This window comes from Chiloscyllium punctatum, chromosome 17 (assembly GCF_047496795.1).
Source record: "Chiloscyllium punctatum isolate Juve2018m chromosome 17, sChiPun1.3, whole genome shotgun sequence".
NCBI lineage: Eukaryota > Metazoa > Chordata > Chondrichthyes > Orectolobiformes > Hemiscylliidae > Chiloscyllium > Chiloscyllium punctatum.
Genome location: NC_092755.1, coordinates 57,055,455 through 57,072,466, shown reverse-complemented (window position 1 = coordinate 57,072,466; position 17,012 = coordinate 57,055,455). Strand labels below are relative to the sequence as shown.

At 45.3% G+C, this 17,012-nt stretch overlaps 1 protein-coding gene across 1 annotated transcript in view; it reads left to right on the top strand.

Moving 5' to 3' along the window:
- Positions 1-17,012, top strand: part of LOC140487862 (solute carrier family 2, facilitated glucose transporter member 11-like) — a 76,693-nt gene that overhangs the window by 40,513 nt on the left and 19,168 nt on the right. Inside the window, exons 6-8 of the mRNA XM_072587220.1 lie at positions 4,737-4,885; positions 8,066-8,253; positions 11,894-12,004. Of these exons, the coding sequence (XP_072443321.1) occupies positions 4,737-4,885; positions 8,066-8,253; positions 11,894-12,004 (448 nt within the window). The remainder of the gene's footprint in view (positions 1-4,736; positions 4,886-8,065; positions 8,254-11,893; positions 12,005-17,012) is intronic.

Sequence of the window (17,012 nt, the reverse complement as noted above, 5' to 3'; positions counted from 1 at the left end):
GCAGCGAATGAAGTCTGCACTCATTGAGCTGAGCCAGAGGCTTGCACAAGCTCCATTACAGCTCCCACCAGAGCAGTGAGGTGTTCAAGGGTTTCTGCTGGTACTGAAATGGAAACTGTGGCACTGCACCATGGCTCTGTCCACAGCTGCAGTCATGGTTTGGGATGCCAGTCACACGAGGGGAAGAATGGTCTTCTAGCTGGCAGCAATCTTCTCTGCTGGATTCCTCTAACACCAACACGCGCCTTATCGTGCATGCCCATTGGCTACTCCATTGAAGTCCTCATGTGAATCACCTGAAACTCTCTAGAGAGTGGGCACATGATCTATCCCACCCTCTTGAACAGCCTGCAGCCCACATGCTGGACCTGAGTCTGCTCTAGCCTTTAGAATCCCTGTAGTGTCGGCACCTGAGCTGGTGACTGCCAGTCAGTATCCTGCCAAGTCAGAGTGCTGCTTCAGTACAGCTCAGTAACATCTGCCACTGTGATAACCTGCAGAACACATTGGTGCTTCAGTAGAGGCTAGTCAGGCTTCTGTGTAACTGCCCACAGCTCATTGGTGTATAATCAACTAATCATTGTTAAATTGTTAAATCTCTGTCATGAAGATCCAGACCATCCCTCATGAGATCCACTTTGTCCCTCACAAGGATCCATAGTGTCCCTCATGAGGATCCACTCTATCCCTCATAAGGATCCACCCTGTCCCTCATGAAGATCCACCCGGTCCCACACAAGGATCCACCCTGTCCCTCATGAGGATCCACCCTGTTCCTCATGAGGATCCACCCTGTTCCTCATACGGATTCACTCTATCCCTCATAAGGATCCACTCTATCCCTCATGAAGATCCACCCTGTCCCACACAAGGATCCACACTGTCCCTCATGCAGATCTACTCTGTCCTACATGAAGACTCACACCATCCCTCATGGAGATACACTTGGTCCCTCATGAGGATCCACTGTGTCCCTGATAAGGATTCACATTGACCTGGCAGAAGTTCTTGGGAATCCGAAATGAGAAAATGAGAACTGTAAGATGAACAAGGGGATTGGGGAGTGGGAGAAGGGGCAGTTGGATAGAAAGGGGTCCACGGTCACACAATCTGCAGCTTGCATTTTCTGTCAGATGGCAGGATAACGGTGTAATGAAACTCTGGAAGGTCCAATGCAGAATCATCTTGACTGGTCTGGGCAGCACCAATCTCTGCCACAAGGGGGCCACCGTGTTCTGGGTCACTTCCAGCAGGATGTAACTATCCCCGTCAGTTCTGCTGTGCTCCCTGCAGTTATGCCCCCCCCCCCATCCTGCCCTGCAAAAGAGAGGAAAGAATATCCATTGTTGTGTTGCACAATGTTTAGGTGAAGATTTCTGTTGCTGTTCTGTTTATGGAGCAGCAGGATGGGTGTGAGGTTTAAATGTGAGTGTTAGGGGAAAGGATGGGGTGAATGTCAGGGCCTGAGTGTAGTTGGGTGGGTGAGGGGGCTGAACTGAGCAGTATGAGAGTCTGGTCATGCTGTGAACTGGAAATACCATGGGTATATACATTCACTGAGCTTGTTCACCTGCGGGAAGTGATTGAGCTTCTTGTAGCACTGTGACCAGATTCCTGGGACCCGACACCAATGTGTTAACCTCTCTGGCCAGCTACAGTCATCCCTGGAGCAGGCAGTGGTGTTCTGGTAATGTCACTTGGAATAGTCACCTGGAGCTCTCAGGATAACATGATGGGCACATGGATTTTAATCCCATCATGGCAGACAGACAAGTTTGAATTCAATAAAGATTTGGAATTTTATGGGCGACTCAGTGGTTAGCACTGCTGTCTTACAGCGCCAGGGATCCAGGTTCGATTCCACCCTCGAGCCTCTGTCTGTGTGGAATTTGCACATTCTCCCCGTGTCTGCGTGGGTTTCCTCTGGGTGCTCCCACAGTCCAAACATGTGCAGGTTAGGTGGACTAGCCATGGGAAATACTGGATTAGTGGTGCTGGAAGAGCACAGCAGTTCAGGCAGCATCCAACGAGCAGCGAAATCAACGTTTCGGACAAAAGCCCTTCATATTCCTGATGAAGGGCTTTTGTCCGAAATGTCGATTTCGCTGCTCGTTGGATGCTGCCTGAACTGCTGTGCTCTTCCAGCACCACTAATCCAGTATTTAGCTTTCAGCATCTGCAGTCATTGCTTTTACCTTGGAAATGCAGGGTTACAAGGACAGGGTAGATGGTTTAGATGGGATGCCCTTTGGAGGGTTAGTGCAGACTTGATGGGCTGAATGGCCTGCTTCCACATTGTAGGGATTCCATGATTCTTTCTGTGAATGCTCCTCAAAATCATCCTGGCCTCCCAGAAACGCTGCGCCTCATGTCTCCTCGTGGCTTCCTGGAGTAAGACCTCCTGTTTTTCAGCCGAGACTCTGAAGGGACTCCCTCTTTCCTTTGACGTGTTTTTCATTCCTGTCAATCCCTGCAACAACAGACGCCTGTCTTTATGACAGATATTGGAGACTCAAAGCGACTGAATCCCAACAGGAGGATAAAACTGCAGAAGGGAGCTGAAAAAGGGAAATTGGGAAAGCAGCAGAAAAAAGGAAAATCCACAGGGGTTTTCAAGGATACAATAAAGAAGATAATAACTAGGGAAGGATGATGGCCCTTTAGGCACCATGAAGGTAATCTGTGTGTGGATCTCAAAGACATGGGCACAGCTCACAGTCTTCTCAATAGATACAGGTATGGACAAGGTGAAAGACCTTGAAATATTAGAAGAAATTAACAGATAGAGAAAGAGGGAGAGAGAGGAGGTAAGACGCAGATTTAAAATGAGGATAAATTCACAAGCCCAGATTTGCTGTACTGCAGGCTGTTGACATGGCAAGGCAGGAGATACCAGGGACCCTGTTAATAACCTTCGAACCCTAAAACTGCTGGCGAAATGCAGCAGGTCTAGCAGTATCTGTGGGAAGAAAGCAGAGTCAATGTTTCCAGTCTGGCGCTTCCACATCGGAACAGACCTACTGAAATTCTCCTGCAATTTCTCCAGCAATCGCACTTCTTTATTTTAACCTTCAAATCCCCTCTGGCCATGGCTGAGGTTCCAGAAGCCTGGAGCATTGATAATGTTGTCCCATTATTGAAAAAGAGAGGAAGGTGCAGACCAGGAAATCACCGGCTAACCCCAGTGGTAGGGAAGTTATTCCAAAGGATTCTGAACAACAGAATATATCTGCACTTAGAGAGATGCGCATCAATTGGAGTGGTCAGTGTAGACTTGTTAAAAGACAGTGGTATTTGACAAATTTGATTGAATGTTTTGTGGGTGTGTCCAGGAGTGTTGTTGGGGATTACGCAATCGATGGAGTCGACATTGGTTTTAGCAAGACTTTTCGTGAGGTCTCTCATGGCAGACTGATCAAGAAAGTAAGCGGCAATTGGATCCAAGGCAGAGTGGCACATAATTGGCTGAGAGGCTTGAAGCAGAGGATGATGGGTAGAGGGAAGTTTCTGTGAGTGGAAATCTGTTTCCGGTGGGGTTCCACAGGGCCCAGTGCTGTTTGCCAGGTACATGAATGATTTTGATTTAAATGCAGGGGACGTGATCCAGGCAAGTGAAGACAACATGAAAATGGATCAGGTGGTATGTAGCGAGGAAGATAGTCATTAACTGCAGAGGAATATCGATGGACTGGTCAGCTGGGCAGAGGAGTGGCAAATAGAATTCAACCTGTAAATGTGTGAGGTGATGCACTTGTGGAGGGCTAACAAAGGTGAGAGATTACACTATAAATGGTAGATCCCTCAAAAGCACTGAAAGTCACAGAGACCTTGGCGTGCATATCTCTGAACGTGGCAGGGCAGGTAGATAAGTTGGTTAAGAACACACGCAGGATACTTGCCTTTATTAGCCAAGGCGCAGAATACAAGAGCAAGGAGGTAGTGATGTAACATTATAAACACTTGCCAGGCCACAGCTGGAGTACTGTGTGCAGTTCTGGCCACGACATTATTGAAAGGATGTGATTGCACTAGAGAGATTACAGAGGAGATTCACCAGGATGTTGACTGTGCTGGAGGGTCTGAGCTATGAGGAAGGATTGAAGAGGCTGGAGTTGCTTTCCTTGGAGCAGCAAAGTTTGGGAGGGAATCTGATAGAGGGGTTTAGATTATGAGGGATATAGAGTGGGAAGCAATGTATTCACTAGTAGAGGAGTCAATAACCAGGGGGAAGAGACTGAAGCTAAGAGGTAGAAGGCTAAGGGGAGAGTTAAAGGTTCTATTTTTCTCCTCAGAGAGCTATGGGTCGAAAAGTGTGGTGCTGGAAAAGCACAGCCAGTCAGGCAGCATCCAAGGGCTTCATCAGGAATGAGTTTATGCTCAAAACATCGATTCTCCTGCTCCTCGGATGCTGCCTGACCAGCTGTGCTTTTCCAGCACCACCACTCTTTGACTCTGATCTCCAGCATCTGCAGTCCTCACTTTCTCCTAAGAGAATTCCGGATGTCTGGAACTCACTACCTGAGAGGATGGATGTGTTGCTTGGCTCCAAATTTTTACTAGGTTATGACAGATTTCACTACAAAAATACTTGTTTGGTGGTAAATGCTTTGGGATCGAACGAAATAAAAAACTTGCAGAGGAATAAAAAACTTATTTAAGACAGTGGTTCTGGGTCACACTGAAGCCAGATTGGTCTGGAAATTAATCTTACTGCGCATTTCTCTGTTCCTCTCCAGGCAAATTCTCGGTGATGAAAGTACCTGGCACTTACTGCTGGCCTTCAGTGGATTGCCTGCTCTGATACAGCTTATCACATTGCCATGGTTCCCGGAGAGCCCTAGATATCTACTCATGGAGAAAGGAGATGTAGCCCTCTGTGTTGATGGTCAGTGCAGAAACAGGCCGATGCCCACTCAGCATATACTTTTCAAACTGAACCAGTGGTTTATTACTGTGTAGACCCAAACATCTGGGTGTAGTTTCATTAGCTATGTTACAAAGATATCTATCAAGGTACATCAGATAAAGGCAAATTAGGATGGTTCTGCAGATATTCAGCCTAATTGCTGGATTAACCTGAAGTTTTATAAATTGGGAGAGGAAATTTTGACATTTGATGATTCTATAAGAAGAGGGATATTGATTAAGGATTCATTGTCTCTTCCTCTGAAGCCAATTGGAACAGAAACCACGAAAGATAGAGAAGAGGCCGCTGATCAGTTCTATGGCAGTGAACCCAAACTCTCTCCCCCATAAACCCACTTGGGAGATTAAAAATAGTCAAGACCTGCGCAAAAGATCTTGACTTCAGAGCTGGAGGCCCGTGGGTAAGGGGATTCAGGCACAGGCAGACATAACACAGTACACATTCATCCTTCTGTTTCTCTCTCACACTTCCTCTTGCCCTCACTCTCTCTCACACACACTCTCCCTCACACGATCTCTCCCTCATACCCTCTCCTCACTCACACACTCTCTCCCTCACACCCTTTCTCCCTCACATGCTCTCTCCTTCACGCTCTCTCCCTCACACACTCTCTCCCTCACATGCTCTCTCCCTCACACACTCTCTCCCTCACACACCCTCTCCCTCACACTGTCTCCTCACTCACACACACACCCACTCTCTGTCTTGCTCTTTCACACACTCTCACACACAATTGCTCACAGTCATTCATACTCCTGCATTCTCTCGCACTTATTTACACTCATTCTCACTCACCCTCACTCTCACACCGTCTCACAGTCACACACACACTCTCTCATTCACATTCTCTCACTCTCACACATGCTCTCACACTTCCTCACACTCTTTCCCACACTGACTCTCACACTCATGGACACTCTCTCAACATTCTATCAGACTCTCTCACATACAATCTCTTACACTTACACTCAGTCTCCATCAAAATACTTCCTCACACTCTCACATTCATTCATCACATTCTCTCTCTGTTTCCAATACTCTCACATTCTCTCTACTTTTTCCATATGTACTCAACTTATTCAAACTCTCCCACCCTCTCTGTGTCTGTCACAGATGCTTACACATGCCCTCTCACACTCACTCATTTGGACATACTCTCCTCATTCACTCACACATACTGTTACATCTATTCCATTACTCACACTCACAGTCTGACACAGATACTCACTTACTCTCACTCCCTCTTAGTCATTCACACATTCTCTCTCAAACTGGGATGGCGTCTGCATCAGGGAGTGGGCATGGGGATGGGAGTTGGTCAGGAGGCACAGAGACGCAAGAGCCATTTGCAATGGTTAGAGCAGTCTTCAACAGAACAGTTCAGGACAAGGGGCAGATGAGCAAGGTCAGAGGAACATCACTGATTCTTTCACATCCTAATGGGCCAATGATTGCCGTTGTTCAGAGTGACAGTGATCCTCAGCTGTCCACAAGGATGGTCTGAGTCAGATCGGCTGTTCTGGGGCACTGACCATCTCGATTGTCTGGCCGTTCGGCCAGTGAGCCTGACCCTGATGTTGAACCCTTCTGTAATTGCTCTTTTGAGCCTTGCCTGACTCCACAGCGACCATTGTAGGTTTGGGGATCATGTTGCCCAGATTTCATCAAACGAAGCCCACTGGAATCCCGTGCAGGGTTCAGGTAGCCCTGATCCAAGGAAACAGGTTCCCACCCAAAGTCAACCACTGTTGCTAGGTAAGAAACCTCCTTCTAGCGTTATGTCAGCACCTACAGCACATGGACTGAGTGATGTGAATAGGCAGCTCCCCACCAGCTTCTCAGGGGCAATTAGGGATGGACAAAAACAGCCTGGACTGCCAGGAATGTTCACATCCCGTGAAATGAGAAAAAGTGATATGAAGAGAGCTTTAAAAAAGTCCAAAGTGTAAGGAAGAGCTCAGCCAGAATACTTCACATCTTAAAATGGAAACAAAGTCACATTTATGGCATAGGTTTTTAATCTGATTTGTTCAATGTATCAGAATAAATAACCAACAGTTACACCATGATGTTGACACCATACCTCTTTAGATTGCCCTTAACAGCTATGTTCTTGAATAGTGAGACTGTCCATTGTGTCATATACAGTAAGGTGGTATAAAGCTGGTCACCTTCACTGGTACACATTGCGAGAGGTTTTGTTATGCCCTCCATTAACTTCTACCCCCAGCGTGGTCACATGAGCACCTGAAATGTTTGAGATTTGGGTTGACCATTCACTGGGTTTAATTGCTGTGTCACTCTGTGATTGCGCTATATACTGGAGCTCACTCCGTCATGGTGCCAGAATTCCACCATTTAATCTCTTCTAATGAGCTTTGATGAGCTAAGGGCATCACTAGCGAGGCTTGAACTGAGTGTGTTACCATTTCCGAGGAAGCTAAGAGTCAACCATGTGGCTGTGAATTTGGAGTTACATGTCAGTCACATTTCTTTCCCTAAAAGACATGAATGAGCAAGGTGGTTTTTACAACAATCATTGGTCATTGGGATGGCCACCATTACCGTGACGAGTTTTATGTTAAGTTTACCACGTTTAATTTCTACTGGACGCAATGATGGGATTTGAACATGTCGTTTTTAGTCAGGAACATTCCCAATACACCATTTCCTCTTCAGGGCTTAATTTTACCAAATGTATAATGTTGCGTATTACCTTCTCATGGCGTTTGCAAATGTTTGAGACATTGTTAGGAATATGTGCTGCTGACAGTGATATGATTACAGTTGATGAAGCCCCTGTGATAAGCCCTTACCTCCTTGAGCTAATGGTCCCTGTTTAAATAGATGAGGAAACAGGTTCTTTACAAACTAATACCATTGAACCTCACAATACAGATTGGAGCCATTTGGTTCATCATACCTCTGCAGGATTTTTGAAGGATGGACTAATGGATGTCACATGCAGGGACCAGCATTAAACTGCACTGACCGTGTATTTACTCAAAAGTGCCAACGGTTACAGTAAACTGCCCTCTTATGTCAGTGACCACATTGACTCTTTCTTGAACAGGCAGCTGCTTTAAGAAGGAGCATTCATTCCAATTCATTGCCTGTGTGATTTCCCTTCCCTCAAAGCTCTACGAAGACTGTGGGGTCCAGGCGACTTCACGGAGGAGGTTGGAGACATGTTGGCAGAAAGATCGCAGATGCAGGGAGGAAGCAAAAACAACCTCTTACAGCTAGTCAGAGACAAAACGATACGATGTCAGCTCCTAACGTCCGTGGCTGTCAGTGCTGGTATGCAGCTAAGTGGCATCAATATTGTAAGTATCATGTTAGCCTTCAAATGTCTTCCCTGTGCAATAGTTCCATTGTCGTTCCATACTGCTCCAAGAGGCATTAGTGACCAGGGAGCTGTCAATGTTCTAACACAGACTAAGTTTGATGTATTAATCCTATGGGAGGGTGTGTTCAATAAAATCAAGGAGAACTAAAATAGCACGACTGCAGTAAAGTGTTGGTCTCTGCTGTGTAGGACAAGTACGTGAGAGAGTGCTGATGATTTACTGTACAATATCTTTCTGTTTTTACTATGGGTAGCAGTGTCTCTGTAGAAAGGATAGAGCAGTTGGGGAATGGGCAAATCTCTCTTGCCCCTCCTTGTGGAAGATTGTGGAATGACACAGGTTGGAGTTTGGAAGAGGATGTTTGCAGTTGATGGCAGCTTCCGTGAGCAGAAGGTGAACTGAAAGGAGTGCTGGGAACCCCCGGCTCTAACAATGAACCCCAAAAATGTGATAAAATCAATCACTGGAGATATTGGAAGGTGCTGACCACAATCTTCACGTGTGTCAACAGGCAGTTCTCCAGCCTTGTTACTGCTTCTGGAATTATCAGTTGGGCCAGTGGGCGGAGGAGTGGCAGATGGAGTTTAATCTGGATGAATGTGAGGTGCTGCAGTTTGGTAAATCAAACAAGGGCCTGGGGCAGTGTTGGAGAACAGACGGACCCAGGGGTTCAGGTACATAATTCTTTGAAATTCACATCATGGATAGGTTAGATTAGTTTTTTTTCGATTAGATTCCCTACAGTATGGAAACAGGTCCTTCGCCCCTACACGTCCACACCGACCTTCCGAAGAATAACCCACCTAGGCCCATTCCCCTACCCTAAATTTACCCCTGACTTAAAGCACTATGAGCAATTTAGCATAGCATGCACATCTTTGGATTGTGGGAGGAAACCGGAGCACCCGGAGGAAACTCACACAGACACGGGGAGAATGTGCAAACTCCACACAGACAGTCACCCAAGGCTGGAATCGAACCCAGGTCCCTGGCACTGTGAGGCAGCAGTGCTGGTTAAGAAGGTGTTTAGTACGCTTGCCTTCATTGCTCAGATGTTTGAGTATAGGAGCTGGGACACAGGACGTGGTTGTACAGGACATTGGTGAGGCTTTCGCTGGAGTACTGTGTCTAGTTCTGGTCACCTTGTTATAGGACGTAAATTATTAAATAGAGAAGGTTCAGACAAGATTTACCAGGATATTGCCAGGAATGGAGGGTTTGAGTTATAAGGAGAGGCTGGATAGGCTGGGATGTTTTCCACTGGAGGGTAGGAGCCTGTGGGGTGATTGAATAGAGGGTTATAAAATCATGAGGGGCATCAATAAGGTCAATGGCAAGGGTCTTTTCTCTAGGGTGGGGGAATTCAAAACCAGGGGGCATATTTTTTTCAGGTGAGAGGAGAAGATTTTAAAAAGGACATGAGGAGCAACGTTTTTGCAGAGAGTGGTTTGTATGTGGGGAAGTGCTGGATGCAGGTTACACCATTTAAACATTTGAGTAAGTACATAGATAGGAAAGGTTTGGAGGGATATGAGCCAAGCTCAGGCAGGGGGAACTAGTTTAGTTTGGGATTATCGTTGGCAATGCCTGGTTGGACCAAAGGGTCTGTTTCTGTGCTGTATGACTCAATGCTGCATCCATTCCTGCTTCCCCTCCCCTACTCACAGCAGGGTAGTTAGTCACCTGCACCTCAAAGGTGGTCAGAAGCTGAAGAAACTCATCAATATCCTTCACCAGAGAGGAGGAGGAAGTTCCTGTTGTGGTTGGTGCAGGATGAACATTGATAGAAGGACAGGGTCTGTTAGTCTTCAAACCTCTACTCTCTTCTGTCCATCCCCCCCGCCCTCCCTGGCTTACATATCTGCTTCAGTAAAGGTCATATCCCATTCAGTGCCTTCTGTGAAACATAATAACATCATGGAGGGGCTCTGCCGCCTGTGTGCCTACCCACTGGACAATGCTGCAGTGAGTGCTCAATGAATGAGGTGTATGGCACTCTGCTTCTGGTAGAAAGTGTGGGCTGCAGATGCTGGAGATCAGAGTCGAGAGTGTAGTGCAGGAAAGGCGCAGCAGGTCAGGCACGAGAAACAGGGGAATTGACGTTTTGGGAAGGACTTATGCCTGAAACGTCGATTCTCCTGCCTCTCGGATGCTGCCTGACCTGCTGCGCTTTTCCAGCACCACTCTCTTGATTCTGCTTCTGGTATTTGTTATAGAGTCATACAGCACGGCCACAGTCACACAGAAAGTGGAAGTCTCACCTCAGTGTAAACCCTGACATGGAGAAACTGCCCCAGACAGCCCCATGCAAGTCACAGTAACTGACCTTGCTTACATGTATGATCCTTTGACATTCACTCATTTTGGCATCACATACGGAAATGTAAAGACCAGAAGGCGGCCCAGAGATTATAAATAATTTGTGGCTCCAGCCTGCAGCTTTGAGATGTGTCAAAACAACAGCTCTGAATGCTTTAGGTGTTAAAGCGGCAACTGCGTTTCACCCTCTGACCATCCCACCAATCTCAAAGCGTGACAATAGAACTGCATGGTTTGTTGACCGTAGAACAGAGGGCCATCACATTCAATTCACAGCAGCCTCCACTTCCTGGGCCATTCACCTTTACATAAAAAGATTCATTTGCAAAACTGAACACTCTTCTCAGTGTGACTGAATGCAAAATACCCATCCTCCTAAAAATAACTGTAATATTATAAAGTTAAAAGTTACACAACGTCTGGTTATAGTCCAACAGGTTTATTTGGAAGCACTAGCTTTCGGAACTACCTGATGAAGGAGCGGCGTTCTGAAAGCTAGTGCTTCCAAAATAAACCTGTTGGACTATAACCTGGGGTTGTGTGTGATTTTTAACTTTGTACACTCCAGTCCAACACTGGGACCTCCAAGTCATGTAATATTATACTGACACTTCAGGAGGACAACTCTCATTACTATGGGACTGTCTTATTAACTCATGAGACAGTGTCATTCTGCCGTGACTGTTAATTCTGTTTGAACTAGAAAACAAGGAAATATGGGTCCAAGCTCACATATTTCACATTCATGAAGGTCAAATGACCATGGGGCACCACGGAGCACCAAGGCACTATGGAAGCACCACATGTCCAGGACATGTGGACACACATCTGATGGATGAGGCCCAGAAGCAGCTTACTAGCCCACCAGCAGGGACCAGGCACAACCTGGGCTGGTTATTCCACTCACCCTGGATGAGAACAATCTCTGGGGCCTGCAAGAAATTGGAATTAGGCCTTGCTACTTGCCCCCTCCACTCGCCCACCCCTTTAGGCTCAGGCTCATCAAGAAAGTAGCCATCTTTAATCCATAACTGGACCTGCTAAAAATCCAACACCGAAAATGGCCAACAGAATCTTTAGGGATTTTGAGGTAAATTTTCAACTTGCTGACCAGCTATAAAACTGGTCATATTCGATAATGGACAGATAATTGGCATTGCCAGTTTTATAGCAGATCGGAAAACTAATCAACTTGCATATGTTTGTCTAAAGAGAGGATTACAAACGAATAAAAATTGAATGCTATTTAAAGAAAGTGTCTGCACAAAGTATTCTCATAGGCTTTCCTGTTTTCCAGATCTACTTCTATGCCTCTGATGTTTATCATCAACTTGGAATCTCCAAGGGTAATATCCCCTTCGTGGGAATAGGAACAAGTGGGATTGAATTGTTGACTTCAATGATGTGTGTAAGTAAATTGGTTTAGAGTGGATCACTATTTACTGAGGATCAAAGGCTAAAAAGAAAAATGTATATCCCTCGGCTCCAAAATGAGAGTCATAGAGTTGTACAGCATGGAAACAAACTCTTTGGTCCAACTTGTCCATGCCAACCTGATATCCTAAATTAATCTAGTCCCATTTGCCAGCATTTGACCCATCTCCCTCTAAACTCTTCTTATTCATATACCCATCCAGGTGCCTTTTAAATGTCGTAATTACACCAGCCTCTACCACTTCCTCTGGCAGCTCATTCCATACACACACCACCCTCTGTGCGAGAAAGTTCCCTTTTAAAGGTTCCTTTTATAGCTTTCCCCTTCTCACACTAAACCTATGTCCTCTAGTTTTGGATTCCCCTACCCTGGGGAGTTAGACCTTGGCTATTCACCCTATCCTATGCCCTCCATGATTTATGCCCTCAGTTTCTGACGCTCCAGAAAAAAAATGCCCCAGCCTGTTCAGCCTCTCCCTATAGCTCAAAACCTCCAACCCTGGCAACATCCTTGCAAATCTTTTCTGAACCCTTTCAAGTTTCACAACGTCCTTCCTTTGGCAGGGAGACCAGAATTGAATGCATTATTCCAAAAGTCGCCTAACCAATACTGGGTACAGTTGCAACATGACATCTGAACTCCTACACTGAATGCACTGATGAATAAAGGCCTGTGTACAAACACCTTCATTATCCTGCCTACCTGTGACTCCACCTTCAAGGGATTGTACACACGCACTGCCTGCTTGGCAACAGTCCCCAGGACTTTACCATTAAGTGCCTAAGATCTGCTCTGATTTGCCTTTCCAAGACGCAAAACCCCATTCAACATTGTTACTAAAGGGGGAAGAAATTCCTTCTGCACCTTTGCCTGAGTATACATCAGGAGGACAGCATCGGAAACTAGCTCCATCCAAATAGTCATGTATCTACCTTGGATTTCTAAAGATGACTGGTTAGAGAAAAGGGCAAGTTCTGACTGCAAGCTTTCAATCTTCCTTGGTTATGGGACAGGAATGATGTGACTGTTACACCCCCTGTTTGTTGAAGGGAAATCAGTGTAATATAAATGGTGGGAAAACTACCCATTGTCAAAGGCAACATTAATTGGCTTCTGGTTGTACAAAGCTTGAATATTGCTGAAAAGATGGGCATACTACCAAAGTTTATTTTTAATCTAGCATTTATTAAGACAAATAAAAAGCTATTTATTCATTTTATAATGTTACAATGATTTATACTACAGAAGAAAATCGGTAATGATTGCACCAAAATTGGAGGTGGAGTGGACAACGAAGAAGGTTACCTCAGAGTACAACAAGACCTTGATCAGATGGGCCAATGGGCTGAGGAGTGGCAGATGGAGTTTAATTTAGATAAATGTGAGGTGCTGCATTTTGGAAAAGCAAATCAGAGCAGGACTTATACATTTAATGGTAAGGTCTTAGGGAGTATTGTTGAACAAAGAAACCTTAGAGTGCAGGTTCATAGCTCCTTGAAAGTAGAGTCGCAGGTAGATAGGATAATGAAGAAGGCATTTGGTATGCTTTCCTTTATTGGTCAGAGTATTGAGTACAGGAGTTGGGAGGGCATGTTGAGGCTGTACAGGACATTGGTTCAGCCACTTCTGGAATATTGCGTACAATTCTGGTCTCCTTCCGATCGGAAGGATGTTATGAAACTTGAAAGGGTTTGGAAAAGATTTATAAGGGGGTTGCCAGGGTTGGAGGAATTCAGCTATAGGAAGAGGCTGAATAGGCTGGGGCTATTTTCTCTGGAGAGTTGGAGGCTGAGGGGTGACCTTATAGAACTTTATAAAATCATGAGGAGCGTGGATAGGGCAAATAGATAAGATCTTCTCTTTAGGGAGTCCAGAATTAGAGGTATAGGTTTAGTGTGAGAGGGGAAAGATATAAAAGGGACCTCAGGGGCAACCTTTTCATGCAGACGGTGGCATGTGTATGGAATGAGCTGCCAGAGGATGTGGTAGAAACTGGTACAATTACAACATTCAAAAGGCACTTGGATAGTATATGGTTTAGAGAGATATGGGCCAAGTGCTGGCACATGGGACTAGATTAGTTTGGGATATCTGGTCGGCGTGGACGAGTTGGACTGAAGGGTCTATTTCCGTGCTGTACATCTCTATGACTCTATGATTGGTTGGAGGATTGATTCTAACTGCCTGAGGTGTTGCTATGGAGAAAGTAAAGGGAAACTACAGACTTCCTGGTTTTCTGGGTAATTCAAACAGGCACAAGGCTTGCACATATTCTTTCTGTTTGCAGGGAACAGATCCCTGATGACTGCCACCTCCAACAAATATCAACAAGCCTGTTACAAATTCAACTGATTATTTTAAATGGTTAATGTAGCTACTAACACATTTAGGATTATTTAACAAGTGCTGCCTGATTGTGGAATTACATGTGACAGTGCACACTTTGATTTGCATTTTGCAAACATGTGGTTGTTGAGTATGGTATCTATCTGCTCTGAGCAACTGAAGGAACATACTGTTTGATTCAATCAGCTTCCTTAATCTGTTGCTCAAATCTTTGGGGCATTTTGCTTTTCCAGGCTGATGGGAGGCAGCATGTGTATTCATTGGTCCAAAAGTGACTGTCTTTAGTCTGTTTTTGAGCTTATACAATAGACAGTGAGCAATGATTTGATCAAGGTAGTTGTTTCCTGATATGATTGTATTGCTCTTGAAGTATAACTTGTTTGGAATTTGGCACTCTTACATTTGTCCTGATGAGTACAAGCTGAAAGACCTCAGCAACACATCTCTCTTTTCAGTAATACAAAGTTAATGCTCTCGCAGAGAAACATGGGTTAGCTGAAGGTCAACTGTGTCTTTCTTAGTCATTTAACTGAGTTCTTTGATTGAGCTAATAAAGGGAGTTGTTGTATGTATGGGCTTTCAAGAAGTTCAAAGTACCACATAATAGGTCTATTCTGAAAACGGAGGCACGTGCTATTAAAGTGGCAACATGAGCATATGACTGACTGAGACAGAAGGCAGAGGGCAGTGGGAAGGAGATGTTCTTGCAACTAGAGGGAGGAATGCGATATGGTCAATGTAAAGATCATTGTTTTTCTTTAAAGTGTGCAAATGATTCAAAATTTGACAATGTACTAAATAGTTAGTTGTATAATCATAGGATTCAGGAGGAACAGATAGGGATTCGTGAAATGGCCAAATGTACAGCAGATGCAATTTAATCCCATGTGAATACTGCATTTTGGGAAAGTCAGAACGAAATGGCAATCTAATTGACATGGAACCATTCTGGAAGAGCAAGAGCAGAGAGAAACCTTGGTGGGCATAGTCGCAAATTCTGGAAGGTAGCAATGCCAATTGAAAAGGCAATAAAAAAAGTGTAAACTTTTTAAACAGAGCCATTAAATACCAAACAAAGTAGAATCAGAGAATCTCTACAGTGTGGAAACAGGCCAATTGGCCCAACAGGTCCACACTGATTCTCTGAAGAGTATCCCACCCAGACCCATTCACCTAACCTATACACCCCTGAACACTATGGGCAACTTAGCATGGCCAGTTCACCTAACCGGCACATCTCTGGATTGTGAGAGGAAACCCACGCAGACACGAGTAGAATATGCAAACTCCACACAGACAGTTGTGTGAAGCTGGAATTGAACCTGGGTCCCTGGCACTGCAAGGCAGCAGTGCTAACCACTAGGCCACCGTGGTGAGAGCCTTGGTGAGACCACACCAGAAGTACTGTGGACAGAATAATACAATACACTTTAGTAAAATTCAATAAACTACACGCATACAATTTTCACCAGTTTGTCGAGTTTTGCCTGTGGTAATGCTGTCAGTTTAAAAGGTTGTTTTGTCCCGATTTTGCATTTGAAGAGAGGTTGTAAGGCAGAGATACCGAACTAATTGCTGAAGATGACTTGTGTAAACAACTTGTGAAGCTTTGGGTTCTTTTTAACAGCCTGAATGGGTGTGGGTAGCTCTCTCGGATCCAGATTTCTGGTTTTGTTTTTTTTTCAGTAATATCAGAAACCTCTGGAGTCTCAAGAGTTGGGGGCTTAAGTGAATGATTCCTAGCTGTTACTTACTCTGAAATTTCTCCTGATGTTGTTTTCTCCTCGATTGGGGAACTGCATATAAGATGGGATGTTACTGTATTGGAACAGCTAATCAGTAAGAAGTACTGTATCTATTAGATTAGATTAGATTACTTACAGTGTGGAAACAGGCCCTTCGGCCCAACAAGTCCACACCGCCCCGCTGAAGCGCAACCCACCCATACCCCTACATCTACCCCTTACCTACACTATGGGCAATTTAGGATGGCCAATTCACCTGACCTGCACATCTTTGGACTGTGGGAGGAAACCGGAGCACCCGGAGGAAACCCACGCAGACACGGGGAGAACGTGCAAACTCCACACAGTCAGTTGCCTGAGGCGGGAATTGAACCCAGGTCTCTGGCGCTGTGAGGCAGCAGTGCTAACCACTGTGCCACCGTGCCGCCCATATTGTTCGGTTAAGTTGTCCTATGGTTAAGTTATTCTAAATTCCTCTTTCTTTTGTATGTATATTAACTACAGTGTTTAAGTAAATTGTGCTTTGCTTAAAAAAACACCCAAGGCCTCACAAGTCGTTTACACAAGTTGTCTTCAGTAGCCAGGAGAAAGTGAGGACTACAAATGCTGGAGATCAGAGTCGAGGGTGTGGTGCTAGAAAAGCACAGCAGGTTAGGCAGCATCTAAGCAGCATGTTTCGGGCATAAGCCCTTCATCAGGAATGTGCAGTGGGGGAAGGGGGCTGAGAGATAAAAAGGAGGGTGGGGGTGGGGCTGAGGGGGAAGGTGGATGGGATTGCAATAGGTGGATGCAGGTGGGGGGGCTGATGGTGATAGGTCAGTAGGCAGGGTAGAGCAGATAGGTGGGAATGAGGATGGACAGGTAGGTCAGGTCAAGAGGGCAGTGCCATG